General features: G+C 46.0%; 1 protein-coding gene across 3 annotated transcripts in view; it reads left to right on the forward strand.

The window, feature by feature from the left end:
- Nucleotides 1-11,817, forward strand: part of fbxo31 (F-box protein 31) — a 50,614-nt gene extending 38,797 nt beyond the window's left edge. For all 3 annotated transcript variants that reach the window (XM_070898364.1, XM_070898365.1, XM_070898366.1), the window contains 3 exons: nt 845-998; nt 2,494-2,870; nt 10,825-11,817. In XM_070898364.1, coding sequence (XP_070754465.1) covers nt 845-998; nt 2,494-2,870; nt 10,825-11,047 — 754 coding nt within the window. In that variant the 3' untranslated portion in view covers nt 11,048-11,817. The remainder of the gene's footprint in view (nt 1-844; nt 999-2,493; nt 2,871-10,824) is intronic.
- Nucleotides 11,818-15,350: the final 3,533 nt, after the last annotated feature.

The following is a 15,350-nucleotide window of genomic DNA, read 5'->3' on the forward strand; positions in this document are numbered from 1 at the left end:
GGATGGGGGGCCTGGGACACGGGGGGGGGGAGGGGGGGCCTGGGACACGGGGGGGGGGAGGGGGGGGCCTGGGACACGGGGGGGAGGGAGGGCCTGGGACACGGGGGGAGGGGGAGCCTGGGACACGGGGGGAGGGGGGACCTGGGACAGGGGGGAGGGATGGGGGGGCCTGGGACAGGGGAAGGGATGGGGGGGCCTGGGACACGGGGGGGAGGGGGGACCTGGGACACGGGGGTGGGGGGGCCTGGGACACTGCGGGGGAGGGGGCCTGGGACACGGGGAGGAAGGGGGGGGCCTTAGATTCCTGTTTCCCGCATTCGCCTGCGACAGTTGCCCTGTATTCGAGGAGATCCCTTGTGGTAATCTCAGTGCACTCGGGGTGGTAGGAGTGGCTGATATCAGAGAGGTGGTCCTTGGGTCCTGCTGGTTTTAAACAGAATGAGTTTCACAGCTTCTTCCCATGCGCTTGTGTGTGGGGGAGTGATGTCCGACGATGTGGGGGGTGGGTGATGTCTGGGAGGGGTTGATGTCCGGCTGTGTGGGGGGGGGGGAGGCATCCCGCAGTGCCGGGGGGAGGGTGTCCGGCGGTGAGGGGGGTGGTGGAGGGTGCGGGTGTCTAGCGGTGCGGGAGGGATGGGGGGGTGGGTGTGTGGCGGGTGTGTCCGGCGGTTTTGGGTGAGGGGGGGGTGGTGTTCCTGCGGTGTCTGGCTGTCCGGAGGTGCCAGGGGTCCAGCAGTGTGTGTGTTGGGTAGTGCAGCGGTGATTAGCATTTGGGTAAGTGACTTTGACCTCTCTCGCAGGAGGAAGGGGGGGTGACCTAATGCCTCCTGTGTTTGTGTTTCAGTAACTGCCTGACATACCGTAGGATCTATGTACCGCCATCCAGCCCAGAGGATCTGATACCACCCGGCCTTTTTAAAGGAACGTATGGGAGCCATGGGCTGGAGATTGTTATGCTGAGCTTCCATGGAACCCACATCAAAGTAACAAAAATCACCGTAAGTGACCATAAGCTACAGTCATTCCTGAGAGACACGGCTCACATCTGTGGAAATAGGCCAGCGGTGTGCATCTGTATCAGAGATCAGTGATGTTTGAGGACAGTGAAAACTCTCTGATTAATGATGGATACCATAGTCCAGTCGGAGGCCCATTGAGCTTTTGCTGAGAGAGCACGTTCCTCAGTGTGGAGGATATTTGGGACCTTGCAGTGCAGGTCCATAGATCCCTGAAGGTAGCAGGACAGGTGGGTAAGGTGGTTAAGAATGCATACGGAATATTAGCTGAGGCATAGAATATGAGAGCGGGTGTTGGGGGGGGGAGGTTATGCTTGAACTGTATGAAACACTAGTTAGGTCACAGCTAGAGTACTATGTACCATTCGGGTCATCACATTACAGGAAAGATGTGATTGCATTAGAGAGGGTACAGAGGAGATTTATGAGGTTGCTGCCAGAACTGGAGAATTTTAGCTATGAGATTTGATTGGATAGGCTGGGGTAGTTTTCTTTGGAACAGAGGAGGCTGAGGGGAGAGGTACTGTATATAAAGTTATGAGTGGCCTAGATAGAGTGGATAGGAAGGACCTATTTCTTTTAGCAGAGAGCTCAGTGGACATAGATTTAAAGTAATTGGGGAGAGGTTTTGAGGGGAGTTGAGGAGAAACCTTTTCACTCAGAGGGTGGTGGGGGTCTGGAACTCACTGCCTGAAAGGGTGGTAGAGGCAGAAACCCTCACCACATTTAAAAGTACTTGGATATGCACTTGAAGTGCCGTGACCTACAGGGCTACAGACCAAGAGCTGGAAAGTGGGATTAGGCTGGATAGTTTTTCGGCCGGTACAGACACGATGGGCTGTAAACTTAGATGCTTCTATGGCTCCGTACTCCTAGGGACTCGTGGAATTGGTTAGATTTGAATTTCTAGGTTTATAAGTTGTCCTGACAACCTTTCCCTTTCACTGTTGGGAATTATGCAAATATCTGTAAATTGTGTTGTTGAGTGCCAGCAGTTAATGGCATTCTCCCCCTGAGCCTGATGGTTTTGGGTTCAAGCCCCAATGCAGACTTGAGCACATGATCTAGGCCGACACCAAGTGCTGTGCTGAGGGAGTGCTGCTTTGTCGGAGACCCTGTCTTTTAGATGAGACGTTAACCCATGCCTGTCAAAGTGGACATCAAAGATGCTATGGCATTATTCGAAGAAGAGCAGGAAGTTCTCCTCGTGTCCTGGCCAACATTCATTCCCTTAACTAACACCATGAAAAACAGCTCATCTTGTCATTCATTGGCGATCCTGGCATCTTGCTGTGCACAAATTGGTTTCTCTGTTACCGACATAACCATACGTTGGGTATCGTGGTTTTACGATGCTGAAACTGAAGGAATCGAGCATCTAATATTAGATCTAAATAAAGCAGTGACCTGTGTACTCGACACCATGGGCGAAAAGATTTAAACTAACCTTTAGTCCCTTTTTTAACATTGAGTACAGGGAGACCCGAATGTGCCTGCAGGTCAGCTGACTTTGTACGTTGACGTGACTCGCCCTGTCCAACTACCTGACATCGAGTACCTGCGAAACTTTGATAAACTCTCTCGAATCGTGCTGGAGATTCACCAACAGGTGCAACGTGACCAACAGAACCAGGAGCATTGGCAGGACAGCACTCGTTGCAATGCAGACAGCTCGCAGCCCAACTGCAATGGGGTGCAAGAACCAAAGGAGCAGGGAGCGAAGGCTGGCGGGGTGAGCACCAAGACTGAGGCTGAGGGAGCGACTGCAGGGGGCCCGGTGGCTGGGCAACCCTTTGTGCTACCCGTAGGAGTGATGGCTCGAAATGAGGTGTATCCAAGGACGTGTCGGGCCTGGTAAGGAACTGCGGAGTGCGCGCGACTAAATACCAGCAAGTTATTGGTCCTCCAAAGGGTCAAAGGTAACAAATCATCTTGTGGAAGCAGAGGGCACTGAATGAATACTTTGCATCTGTCTTCATAGAAGATGAGGATGAAGTTAATGTCGGAGTAGAGATATTGGATAGGATAAAAATAGATCAAAAGGCGTTGTTAAATAGTTTGGCGTCACTCAAAGTTAACATGTCACCCAGTCCAGATGGGATGCACCCCAAGTTGCTGAGGCTAGTAAAAATGGAGATAGCAGAAGCTCTGACCACAATCTTTCAATCCTTCTTGGATATTGGAGTAGTGCCAGAGGACTGGAGGATTGCAAATGTTACATCTGAGTTCAAAAAAAGGGGAATGGGATAAACCTGGTAACTACAGGCTAATCAGTTTAGCATCAGCAGTGGGAAAACTACTGGAGACCATTGTCAAGGACAAAACTAATCCTCACTTGGAGAAGCATGGGTTAAAGGCAAATCATGACTGACTAATCTGATTGAGTTCTTTGATGAAGTAACAGAGAGGGTTAAAGAAGGTACTACAGTAGATGTATAGATGGATTTTTAAAAGGCATTTGATGAAGTACCTCAAAACAGACTAACTCGGAAAATAGAAGCACATGGATTAAAGGGACAATGGTAACTCGGGTACGTAATTGGCTAATGGATAGGATGCAGAGAGTCATGGTGAACAGATGTTTTTCTAACTGGAGAGAAGTATGCAGTGGGGTCCCCCAGGAGTCGGTATTAGGGGCATTGCTTTTCTCGTTATATGTAAATGACCTGGACTTGGGTGTCAGGAGTACAATTCGAAGTTTGCAGATGTTACAAAACTTGACAACGTAGTAAATAGTGAGCTGGATAGTAGCAGACTTCAGGAGGACATCGACAGATTGGGGAAATGGGCAGACACTTGGCAGATACAGTTTAATGCGATGTGTGAAGTGGTGCACTTTGGGAGGAACAACACTGAGAGGCAGTATAATCTAAATGGTACTGTTTTGAGGGGTTTACAAGAGCAGAGGGACCTGGGCGTGCATATTCACAAACTTTGAAGGTGGCGGGGCAAGTTGACAAGGTGGGTGAGAAAGCGTATGGGATACCAGATCTTATTAAATAGCGGAGCAGGCTCGAGGGGCCAAATGGCCTACTCATGCTCCTATTTCATATGTTCTTATACCTGGCTTTGTAAATAGGGCCATTGAGTACAAAAACAAAGAAGTCATGCTAAACCTTTATAAATCACTGGTTAGGCCTCAGCGTCCAATTCTAGAAACCTCACTTTGGGAAGAATGTCAAGGGCTTGGAGAGGGTGCAGAGGAGATTTACCAGGATTACACCAGGGATGAGGGACTTCCATTATGTGGAGAGATTAGAGGAGCTAGGATTGTTCTCCTTAGAGCAGAGAAGGTTAAGGGGAGACCTAATAGAGGTATTCAAAATTATGAGGGGTTTTAATAGAGCAAATAGGGTAAAACTGTTTCCTCTGGCAAGCAGGTCAGTAACCAGAGGTCACAGATTTAAAATAATTGGCAAAAGAACTAGAGGGGAAATGAGAAATGTCTTCACACACGTGGTTGTTAAAATCGAGAACGCACTACCTGAAAGGATGGTGGTGATAGCCATTACGGAGACATGGTTGCAAGGTGACCAAGGCTGGGAACTAAACATTCAGGGGTATTTGTGACAATTCGGAAGGATAGACAGAAAGGAAAAGGAGGTGGGGTAACTCTGTTAGTAAAAGATGAGATCAGTGCAGTAGTGAGAAATTATATTGGCTCAGAAGATCAAGATGTAGAATCAGTTTGGGTGGAGATAAGGAATAATAAGGGGAAGAAGTCACTGGTGGGCGTGGTCTACAGGCCCCTAACAGTAGCCATACTGTTGGACAGAGTATAAATTATGAAATAATTAAGGCTTGTAAAAAAAGGAATGGCAATATCATGGGCGATTTTAATCTTCATCTTGATTGGACAAATCAAATTGTCCACGGTTGCCTTGAGGAAGAGTTCATAGAGTTTATCAGATAATTTCCTTGCACTGTACGTTGCAGGGAGCAGGCTATCTTAGATTTGGTACTGTGTAATGAGATAGGATTAATAAATGATCTCCTCTAGGAAAGAGTGATCATAGGAACATAGGAAATAGGAGCATGAGTAGGCCATTTGGCCCTTCGAATCAGCTCCGCCATTTAATAAGATAATTGCTGATCTGATCATGGACTCAGCTCCACTTCCCTGCCCCATAACCCTTCACTCCCTTATCGCTCAAAAATATGTCTATCTCCACCTTAAATATATTCAATGACCCAGCCTCCACCACACTCTGGGGAAGAGAATTCCACAGATTTACGACCCTCAGAGAAGAAATACCTCCTCATCTCAGTTCTAAATGGGTGACACCTTATTCTTAAACTATGCTCCCTCATTCTAGATTCCCTCACGAGGGGAAATATCCTCTCTGCATCAACCTTGTCGAGCCCCCTCAATATCTTGGATGTTTCAAAACGATCCCCTCTCATTCTTCTAAACTCCAATGAGTATAGGCACAACCTACTCAACCTTTCTTCATAAGTCAACCCCCTCATCTCAGTAATCAATCTAGTGAACCTTCTTTGAACTGCCTCCAATGCAAGTATATCCCTCCACAAATAAGGAGACCAAAACTGTACACAGTACTCTTGGTGTGACCTCACCAATACCCTGTACAGTTGTAGCAGGACTTCTCTGCTTTTATACTCCATCCCCCTTGCAATAAAGGCCAACATTCCATTTGCCTTCCTGATTACTTGCTGTACCTGCATATTAACTTTTTGTGTTTTATGCACAAGGACCACAGGTTCCTCTGTACTGCAGCATTTTGTAATCTCGCTCCATTTAAATAATAAGTTGCTTTTTTATTTTCCTGCCAAAGTGGATAACCTCACACTTTCCCACATTATACCAAATGTTTGCCCATTCACTTAGCCTGTCTACATCACTTTGCAAATTCTTTGTGTCCTCCTCGCAACTTGCTTTCCCACCCATCTTTGTATCATCAGCAAACTTGACTTAATTACACTTGGTCTCTTCATCCAAGTCATTAATATAGATTGTAAATAATTGAGGACCCAACACCGATCCCTGCGGCACCCCACTAGTTACTGTTTGCCAACCAGAAAATGACCCATCTCGACTCTCTGTTTTCTGTTAGTTAGCCAGTCCGCTATCCAAGCTAATATATTACCCCCAACCCCGTGAGCTTTTATCTTGTGCAGTAACCTTTCATGTGGTACCTTATCGAATGCCTTCTGGAAATCCAAATACACCACATCCACTGATTCCCCTTTATCCACCCTGCTCATTACATCCTCAAAGAACTCCAGAAAATTTGTCAAACATGATTTCCTTTTCATAAAACCATGCTGACTCTGCTTGACTGTATTATGCTTTTCCAAATGTCTTGCTACTGCTTCCTTAATAATGGACTCCAACATTTTCTCAATGACAGATGTTAGGCTAACTGCCTGCCTCCTTTTTTAAATAGGGGTATTACATTTGCGGTTTTTAATCCGCTGGGACCTCCCCAGATCCAGGGAATTTGGTAGATTACAACCAATGCATCCACTATCTCTGCAGCCACTTCTTTTAAGACCCTGGGATGCAAGCCATCACGTCCAGGGACTTGTCCACCTTTAGTCCTATTATTTTACCGAGTACTTTTTCTTTAGTGATGGTGATTGTTTTAAGTTTCTCCCTCCCAATAGCCCCATGATTATCCATTATTGTGATGTTTTTAATGTCTTCTACTGTGAAGACCGATACAAAATATTTGTTCAAAGTTTCTGCCATTTCCCTGTTTCCCATTATTGACACCCCAGTCTCATCCTCTAAGGGAGCAACGTTTACTTTACCTACTCTCTTCCTTTTTATATACCTGTAGCTCTTACTATCTGTTTTTATATTTCTTGCTGGTTTACTCTCATAATCTATCTTCCCTCTCTTTATTATTTTTTTTAGTCATCTTTTGCTGGTTTAAAAATTTTTCCCAATCTTCTGTCCTCCCACTATTCTTAGACACTTTGTATGCCCTTGTTTTCAGTTTGATACCATCCTTTACTTCCTTAATTAGCCACGGATAGTATTCTCTTCTCTTAAGGTCTTTCCTTCTCACTGGAATATATTTTTGTTGAAAGTTATGGAATATCTCCTTAAATGTCTGCCACTTTTTATCAACCGTCTTACACGTTAATCTATTTTCCCGGTCCACTTTAGCCAACTCCGCCTTCATACCTTTGTAGTCTCCTTTATTTAAACTTAGGACACTGGTTTGAGATCCAACTTTCTCACCCTCCAATTGAATTTGAAATTCAACCATGCTATGATCACTCTTTCCTAGAGTGCACTATGAGATCATTTATTAATCTTGTCTCATTACACAGTACCAGATACAGGATAGCCTGCTCGCTTGTTGGTACTGCAATGTACTGTTCAAGGAAACCATCCTGGATACACTCTTATGAACTCTTTCTCAAGGCTATCTTGGCCAATTTGATTTGTCCAATCAATATGAAAATTAAAATCGCCCATGATTATTGCCGTACCTTTCTTACAAGCCTCTATTATTTCTTGATTTATACTCCGTCCAACAGTGTGGATACTATTAGGGGCCTATAGACTATGTCCATCAGTGACTTTTTCCCTTATTATTTCTTATCTCCACCCAAACTGATTCTACATCTTGATCTGAGCCAATATCATTTCTCACTACTGCACTGATCTCATCCTTTATAACAGAGCTACCCCACCTCCTTTTCCCTTCTGTCTATCCTTCCGAATTGTCAAGTACTGCTGAATATTCAGTTCCCAGCCCTGGTCACCTCACCATGTCTCTGAAATGGCTGTCAAATCACACCCATTTATATCTATTTGTGCCGTCAACTCATCTATCTTGTTACGAATGCTGCATGCATTCAGATAAAGAGCTTTTAATTTTGTTTTTTTACCATTTTTCCCTGCTTTGACTCCACTTTCTGATACTCTTATTTTTATACATTCTGCCCCTTCCTGTCACACTCTGCTTATCATTTCCCCCATCGCTACCCTGCTGTATTGCCGCCTTCTTCTTTCTCTTTGACTTTTTACATTTTCGATCACCTGAACCCTCCCCCCCCGCCCCCCAATTATTTAGTTTAAAGCCCTCTCATGATTGAATTTCAAATTCAGTTGGATCTCAAACCAGTGTCCTAAGCTTAAATAAAGGAGACTACAAAGGAATGAAAGCAGAGTTGGCTAAAGTGGACTGAGAAAATAGATTAAAGTGTGGGATGGTTGATGAGCAGTGGCGGACATTTAAGGAGATATTTTATAACTCTCAACAAAATTATACTCCAATGAGAAGGAAAGACTTTGAGAAGGGATAACCATCCATGGCTAAACTAATGAAATAAAAGATGGTAACACTAATTTGCAGGGTTATGGGGAAAAAGCAGGACTAAATTAGGCAGTTCTTTCAAAGAGCCAACACCAGCACGACAGGCCGAATGGTCTCCTGTGCTGTAAGATTCTATGATTCTAAGTAGGCTGGCCAATAGAGCACCAATGCACTGTGCACAGAAGGGTCGACTATACATTCATGGCTGGGACTCCCACGTGTGAATTGTTAATCTTGGCTGGGCTCGGTCAGAGGAATGTGGGTTTAGGTTCACTGCAGGATTCAACCACAGAATCCGCACTCTGATGTAGTACTGAGGGATTTCTGCATCATCTGGGATCTTTCAGATGAGATATTAACCTAAGGTGCTGCCTGTTCCGATGGTATTAAATATCCCACGATACTATTCTAAGCAGAGCAGGGAGTTCTGGTATCCTGGACAACATTTATCCCCCATCCAATATCAACAGAAAACAAATGAATTGTGCTGACATCCTGGCTTTGACTGAGACTTGAGTTGGAGGTGGTGACACCTCACCCTTTACTGAAACCTTCCGCCACCTGCCCTGCCCAAATCACATCTTGGTCTCTACCTTTTCCTGCAATCACCTCAGCCTGTCGCACCTTTCTCACCCCTCAGCATTCCTCCAAAGTCCCCCCACCCCCAAGTTTCTCCTCGAGTTCTTTCCTCCCTCAACCTCTGCACGAAGCAACTCTTCAGCCTCAGCAATTTAAGTCTCCATCTCAGCTCCTCTTATCTCCTCTCTGAATTCACTGCCCTTCTATCCTCCCTCAACCTTTCCCTCTTTATAAACTCTCCTCCCCATAGCGTTGCCACTCCCTCAACCTTAACCGTGATCACCGACAAGGCCATCTCCAGCCAGCCACTTTTTATCTCAGCACCCACATCCCCCCTTTCCTCTATTAACTCCACTTTCTTCTGCACCCACCCTGGAATAAACTCCATCTGAAGTTGCTCAAAGCTGCTGTTCCATACTCCCAGCAGCCTGTGGCCCTCCATTCACCACGCTACCTCTCCGTCGCCGGTTTGCTCAACCACTCCCTTACCTCCACCTTCAATGCCCTTGTCCCCTGCATCATCATCATAGGCAGTCCCTTGGAATCGAGGAAGACTTGCTTCCACTTCTGAAGTGAATTCTTTGGTGGCTGAACAGTCCAACACGAGAGCCCCAGACCCTGTCACAAGCGGGACAGATAGTCGTTGAGGGAAGGCGGGGGGGGTGGCACTGATTTACCGCACGCTCCTTCCGCTGCCTGCGCCTGACCTCTTCACGCTCGCAGCATTGAGATTCGAAGAGCTCAACGCCCTCCCAGATGCACTTTCTCCACCTAGGGCGGTCTTCGGCCAGGGTCTCCCAGGCGTCAGTGGTGATGTCGAACTTCACCAGGGAGGCTTTGAGGGTGTCCTTGTAACGTTTCCGCTGTCCCCTGCAAAACCTTCAATGTCTCTCATCCCGTTCGTACCCCCGACTCAGCCCCCATCTTTTCTGACGCAAAGTTGAACATACCTGGTGCTCAACTGGCCTAGCCATCCGTCCCCAGATCTGGCTGGCCCACATTAAGCTCTGTTGCACCTCACTGTCCTCTACCTGAATCACCCACTGCCCTAAGATCATCCTACGGGTAAAGATGACCCCGAGCTCCTTTTCTCTTACTGACCATCTCCCTAAAACCCATCTCCCCTTCTCCCTGCACTTTCACTTGTAACAGCAAGTGCGAGGAGCTGGTGGACTTTGTGGTCAGCAGGGTAGAGGCCATTCATTCAGCTGCCGGTGCTGCTTCTCTTGCTCACCACCAGTGCCAGAGCATTCATCCTCAACATCTTTTAAAATTTTTCTCCTGCCCAGATCAACCCCCTGTGTAATTAATGTTCCCTTTAAGCCGCGCTATCGTGCAACCCTCTGAAAATACCTCACAGCCAGTCAGCCAGATTTTAAATAGAAAAACCTCGCGTGCGCAGAAATTTGATTGGCCCATGGTCTGGTCCTTTATTCCTTTTCTCTAAAGCACCGTGGGTCTTTATTTGTTGTAAGGGCTTTGTAATAAGTGCAAGGTTATTCTGAGTTTTGAGAAATCTGTGAGCGATCGGATTGGTTTTTTAAAAATTTGTGGGCGTCGCTGGGAAGGCCAGCATTTATTGCCCATCCCTAATTGCCTTTGACCTTGAGAAGGTGCTATAAAAATTCATGTCTGACCGTTGCTATCCAGTCACAAAGGTCAAAGGGCAAGTTTTCCTCAGTGACACTTGAGGTCCTCTCACCAGCTGGTTCCCGGCAGGTATTTATAACAAATTATAACTTTCAGAAGGCACGAGAGGTCTGAAGCGTTCTGGAATAGATTGTATTAAATGTGCAGAATAGCGCCGTTTTATCAGTTGTAATTGTAAGGAATGCATCTAACTTTAGTTAATGGATTTTTCGTGTACAGTAATTTTTCAGCTGTTTTTTTTTTAGCGATTCTGAATGCTTGTTGTGTTTTTGCCTTGTTGCTAGTTTTTACGGCACTGGCCTGATAGCAGGACACGGATTCACCAGCCCCGAGAGGACGCCCGGGCTTTTCATCCTGTTTGACGAGCAGTGCTTCGGCTTCATCTGGCTGGACCTGAAATCCTTCAGCCTGTACAGCAGGATTGAAGACTCGCTGAAAAGCGCACAGGCCCCTTTCAGAGAAGCTTTCGAATTGATGCTCAAGAGCATGCAATCATGGACGTCCTGACTAATGTCGGCTCTCAAGGAATGAAGTGTTGCACCTCTGTGCAATCACAGCGGCGTGAAACAGTCCCTCCCCGCCTCACTAAAGCATGCACTTTGGGAAGAAAGACTGGTGTTTGAAGTTGCCAGAACCACATACCGCCTCCTGCTCACCTGAACCCTCCCCCCTCCCCCCTCTCACCTGAGCTACTACCCCAAGGTAATATTGCTGCAATGGTTTTGTAAGAAATTTTCTTTTTAGAGCAACCTGCGTAGGCTGAGCCGAGAATGCAACATAGATGGGAGTGCAGAGACTCTCCAAGCACTCGCCTGTACGCTAACATAACACAATGTCAAGGTGGGGATGAACGATGATCGAATGAAACTTTGACTTTGCTGTACACTAACGTTTCCTACATTACAACAGTGACTACACTCTAAAAGTACTTCATTGGCTGTAAAGCACTTTGAGACGTCCGGTGGTCGTGAAAGGCGCTATATAAATGCAAGTCTTTCTTTTTTTCTTCACACTGAGCAATCTTCGATGGTTCAGTCAGCACATCTGAGGAACTTTGTCTTTTAATTTTGTTACAAATTGTTGAACACATTTACTTTTATTGTGTTTGGAGAGGAATAGATCGAGGAGTAAGTGATTACTTTTGTATCTGATGTCAGAGAAACTAGATTATACCCGGATTGGGTGTTTCACACAGATCCTCACACTGGAACCCTCTAAACCTGCCAACTGAGACATAGTGATGCAATATCAGGAAATAAAGTATTATTTAAATTTGAGTTTATACAGTTATTATTATGCCTGAAAGATTTTAATATTTATGTTAAAATTTATAAGAGAAATTTTCAGTTTAATGTTTTTATGTTTGAAAAGAATTATTTAAGTTTTGTGAACTGAGACTTAATTAAAAGAAACTTTTGGAAATGGTGTGTGTTGTTTCCTGACTACACTGAGGACAGGTTGGGACGCAGGAACTCAATCCTGTGTCTGCAGTCACTGTGGATGGGACATGCCACGTGCAAATGGCTGATGAGGTTGTTAAAGCAAGTGCCCATATCTGCCAGATGACTGGAGCACATGGGTGTATCTGGGATTCCTGGAGCATGTGCACCGCTGACGATGGTGCTGGGATGTGCGCATGAGATGGAGCCACAAGGACATGAGCTGGGATTTCTGGGAAGGAAGAATAGTTTTAGAGTGGGGTCTGTGTCAGTTTATCATAAGAAATAGGAACAGGAGTAGGCCATCCGGCCCCTCGAGCCTGCTCCGCCATTTAATACGATCATGGCTGATCTGATCATGGACTCGGGTCCACTTCCCTGCCCGCTCCCCATAACCCCTTAATCTCTTATCGGTTAAGAAACTGTCTACCTCTGTCTTAAATTTATTCAATGTCCCAGCTTCCACAGCTCTGAGGCAGCGAATTGCACAGATGCACAACCCTCTGAGAGAAGAAATTTCTCCTCATCTCAGTTTTAAATGGGCGGCCCCTTATTCTAAGATCATGCCCCCTAGTTCTAGTCTCCCCCTTCAGTGGAAACATCCTCTCTGCATCCACCATGTCAAGCCCCCTCATATACATTTCGATAAAATCACGTCTCGTTCTTCTGAATTCCAATGAGTATCCTATTGAAGCTCATGGCAGCAAATGAATTCAGACTTTCAGGTGTTGCACATATAATTAATGTATTTAATTTGTTCTTGCAATGTGCGTGACGGCAGAATTTATTGCCGATCCCTCGTTGCCATAAGCTAACCATGTATGGGACATTGAGTCACATGTCGGCAAGACTGTGCGGTCACGAGCCTTTTCCGTGTTGGGCTTTTACAAGAATCTGAGAGCTTTCATTATCGTTTTATCTTGTGCCAGCCCTGAAATGATCACTTATTGACTCCAGTTTCACAACTTGCCGTGATAGGGTTTGAACTCGAAGCCTCTGGGTTGCTCGTCTAGTACCTCAGCCACTAAGTTACTATTTGTACCTAATTATAAAGGGTCTGTGGTGTGGTGGTTATGGTACTGGACTAGCGCCTCAAGGGGTCATATGTTCAAATCCATTACCATGGTCAGCTGTGAAACAGAATTCAGTAATAAATCTGGCTCTATAATACAGGAGGATCCTGGTCTGTGGGTAGAGCACAGGACAGTGGGATTAGTTTTGGATTGCTCTAGCAAAGAGCTAACTCAGACACAATGGGCCGAATGGTCTGCGGTGCTGCAAACTTCGATGGTTCTTTAACAGAAACCAGCATTCAGGAATAGATGTCGACTTAAACACGGCTGCCTTGTGTTTCTGATTTATTTCCACAGAACATTCTCGTTTATCTTAGAATCATAGAAATTTATAGCACGGAAGGAGGCCATTTCAGCTCATCGTGTCCGCGCCGGCCAACAAAGCGATCCAGCCTAATTCCACTTTCCAGCTCTTGGTCCTTCAAGAGCACATCCAAGTACTTTTTAAATGTGATGAGGGTTTCTGCTTCTGCCACCCTTTCAGGCAGTGAGTTCCAGACCCCCACCACCATCATAGGCAGTCCCTCGAAACGAGGATGCTTCCATGCCAAAAAGGAATTAGTTCACAGGTGTTGCAATGAAGGACCTAATATTCCAGATCCCGAACTACATCTTGGAGGGTGGAAGATGCCTGTGCGTGGATTTTTTTAACGTGTGGTGGCCGTTGCACACCAGCCACCACACGGGCTTGACAGAGCTAGGTCTTGGTCCGGTGGCAAGGATTACCCAAGATGACTGGAGACCAGCTCTGCTGCATGGATCGAGCGCGCACACATATAGCAGTATGGGCTGGCCCGTACTGCACCTGGGCCCCGGTCACTTCCATCTACAAACTCTTGCCGCTCATTCGCCCCTCCTGCTGTGCCTGCCTGCGCTGCAATCAGCAACCTGGCTTCGCAGTCGTCGCCCTCCTGCAGTGGTATGCCGCCGCATGCTGCTCCCTCTGATGGTCCCAGCCTGCTGATGGTCTTGCAGGCCGGAACCACGCCGATTTTCGGGCCGGGCTGCCGCACGCTGCTCCCTCTAATGCAGCCTTTCAATCACAGTAAATCACAGACCCCCACCACCCTCTGGGTGAAGAACTTTCCCCTCAAATCCCATCTAAATTTCCTACCAATCACTAATTCTATGCCCCCTAGCTGTTGACCTCTCTGCCAAGGGAAATGGTATGTTCTATCCACTCTATCTAGGCCCCTCATAATTTTATACACCTCAATCAGGTCTCTCCTCCGCCTCCTCTGTTCCAAAGAAAACAAACATAGCCTATCCAATCTTTCTTCATAGCTAATATTCTCCAGTCCAGGCAACATCTCATAAATCTCCTCTGTACCCTCTCTAGTGCAATCACATCTTTCCTGTAATGTGGTGACCAGAACTGCATATAGTACTCTAGCTGTGGCGTAACTAGTGTTTTATACAGTTCAAGCATAACCTCCCTACTCTTGTATTCTATGCTGTGGCTAATAAATGCAAGTATTTTGTATGGCTTCTTAACCATCTTATCTACCTGGCCTGCTACCTTCAGGAATCTGTGGACATGCACTCCAATGTCCCTTTGTTATTCTACACTTCTCAATTTCCTACCATTTAATGAGTATTCCCTTGCCTTGTTAGCCCTCCTCATATGCATTACCCTCGCACTTCTCCAGATTGAATTCCATTTGCCACTGTTCTTACCACCTGACCAGGGAACCAAATCCAGATTATATGGAAAGACAAGCTGGGCATTCTCAGCTCCAGACACATCTCGCCCTTGACCGAGTTGTGGCAGTGAGTGTTTAAGACTGTTTGAGAACACACTGAACATTGATCTTGAGTGGAATTTATACATTGAGAAGCCACTGCGAAATATTGAAATGAATGGAGCTCAGTTTGTTACAATAGGAAGTTTTGACTCCATTACCTGCAGGGTCAGAGTTTTCTCCTGACTCTTTTCTCTGTGGCCTGTCACCTTCCCCAGGAGATTATATAAGGAAGAGTCCCTTGGGCAGATTGAAAGTGAGGGATTCACAGCAGTATTATTACATTAATCAGTCCTGTTTTGGGTAATAAAACAGAATGTTGGAAATACTCAACAGGTCAGGCAGCATTTTTGGAGAGAGACCATTAACGTTTCAGGTCGATGACCTTTTATCAGAACTGTGTAGGGTAGTCTGTTCTGGGTAGGCTGCCTGTTAATGACTAGTATTGAAAACTAGACCCCAAGCATTTGGTAATTCCAGTCAGAGAAAGCTGAAGATCTACCCTAACTGTGTGCAGAGAATATTTAAAAACACTAGAGTATAGTGCAGTGTGACA

The sequence above is a fragment of the Pristiophorus japonicus genome, chromosome 13 (assembly GCF_044704955.1).
Source record: "Pristiophorus japonicus isolate sPriJap1 chromosome 13, sPriJap1.hap1, whole genome shotgun sequence".
Taxonomy (NCBI): Eukaryota; Metazoa; Chordata; class Chondrichthyes; family Pristiophoridae; genus Pristiophorus; species Pristiophorus japonicus.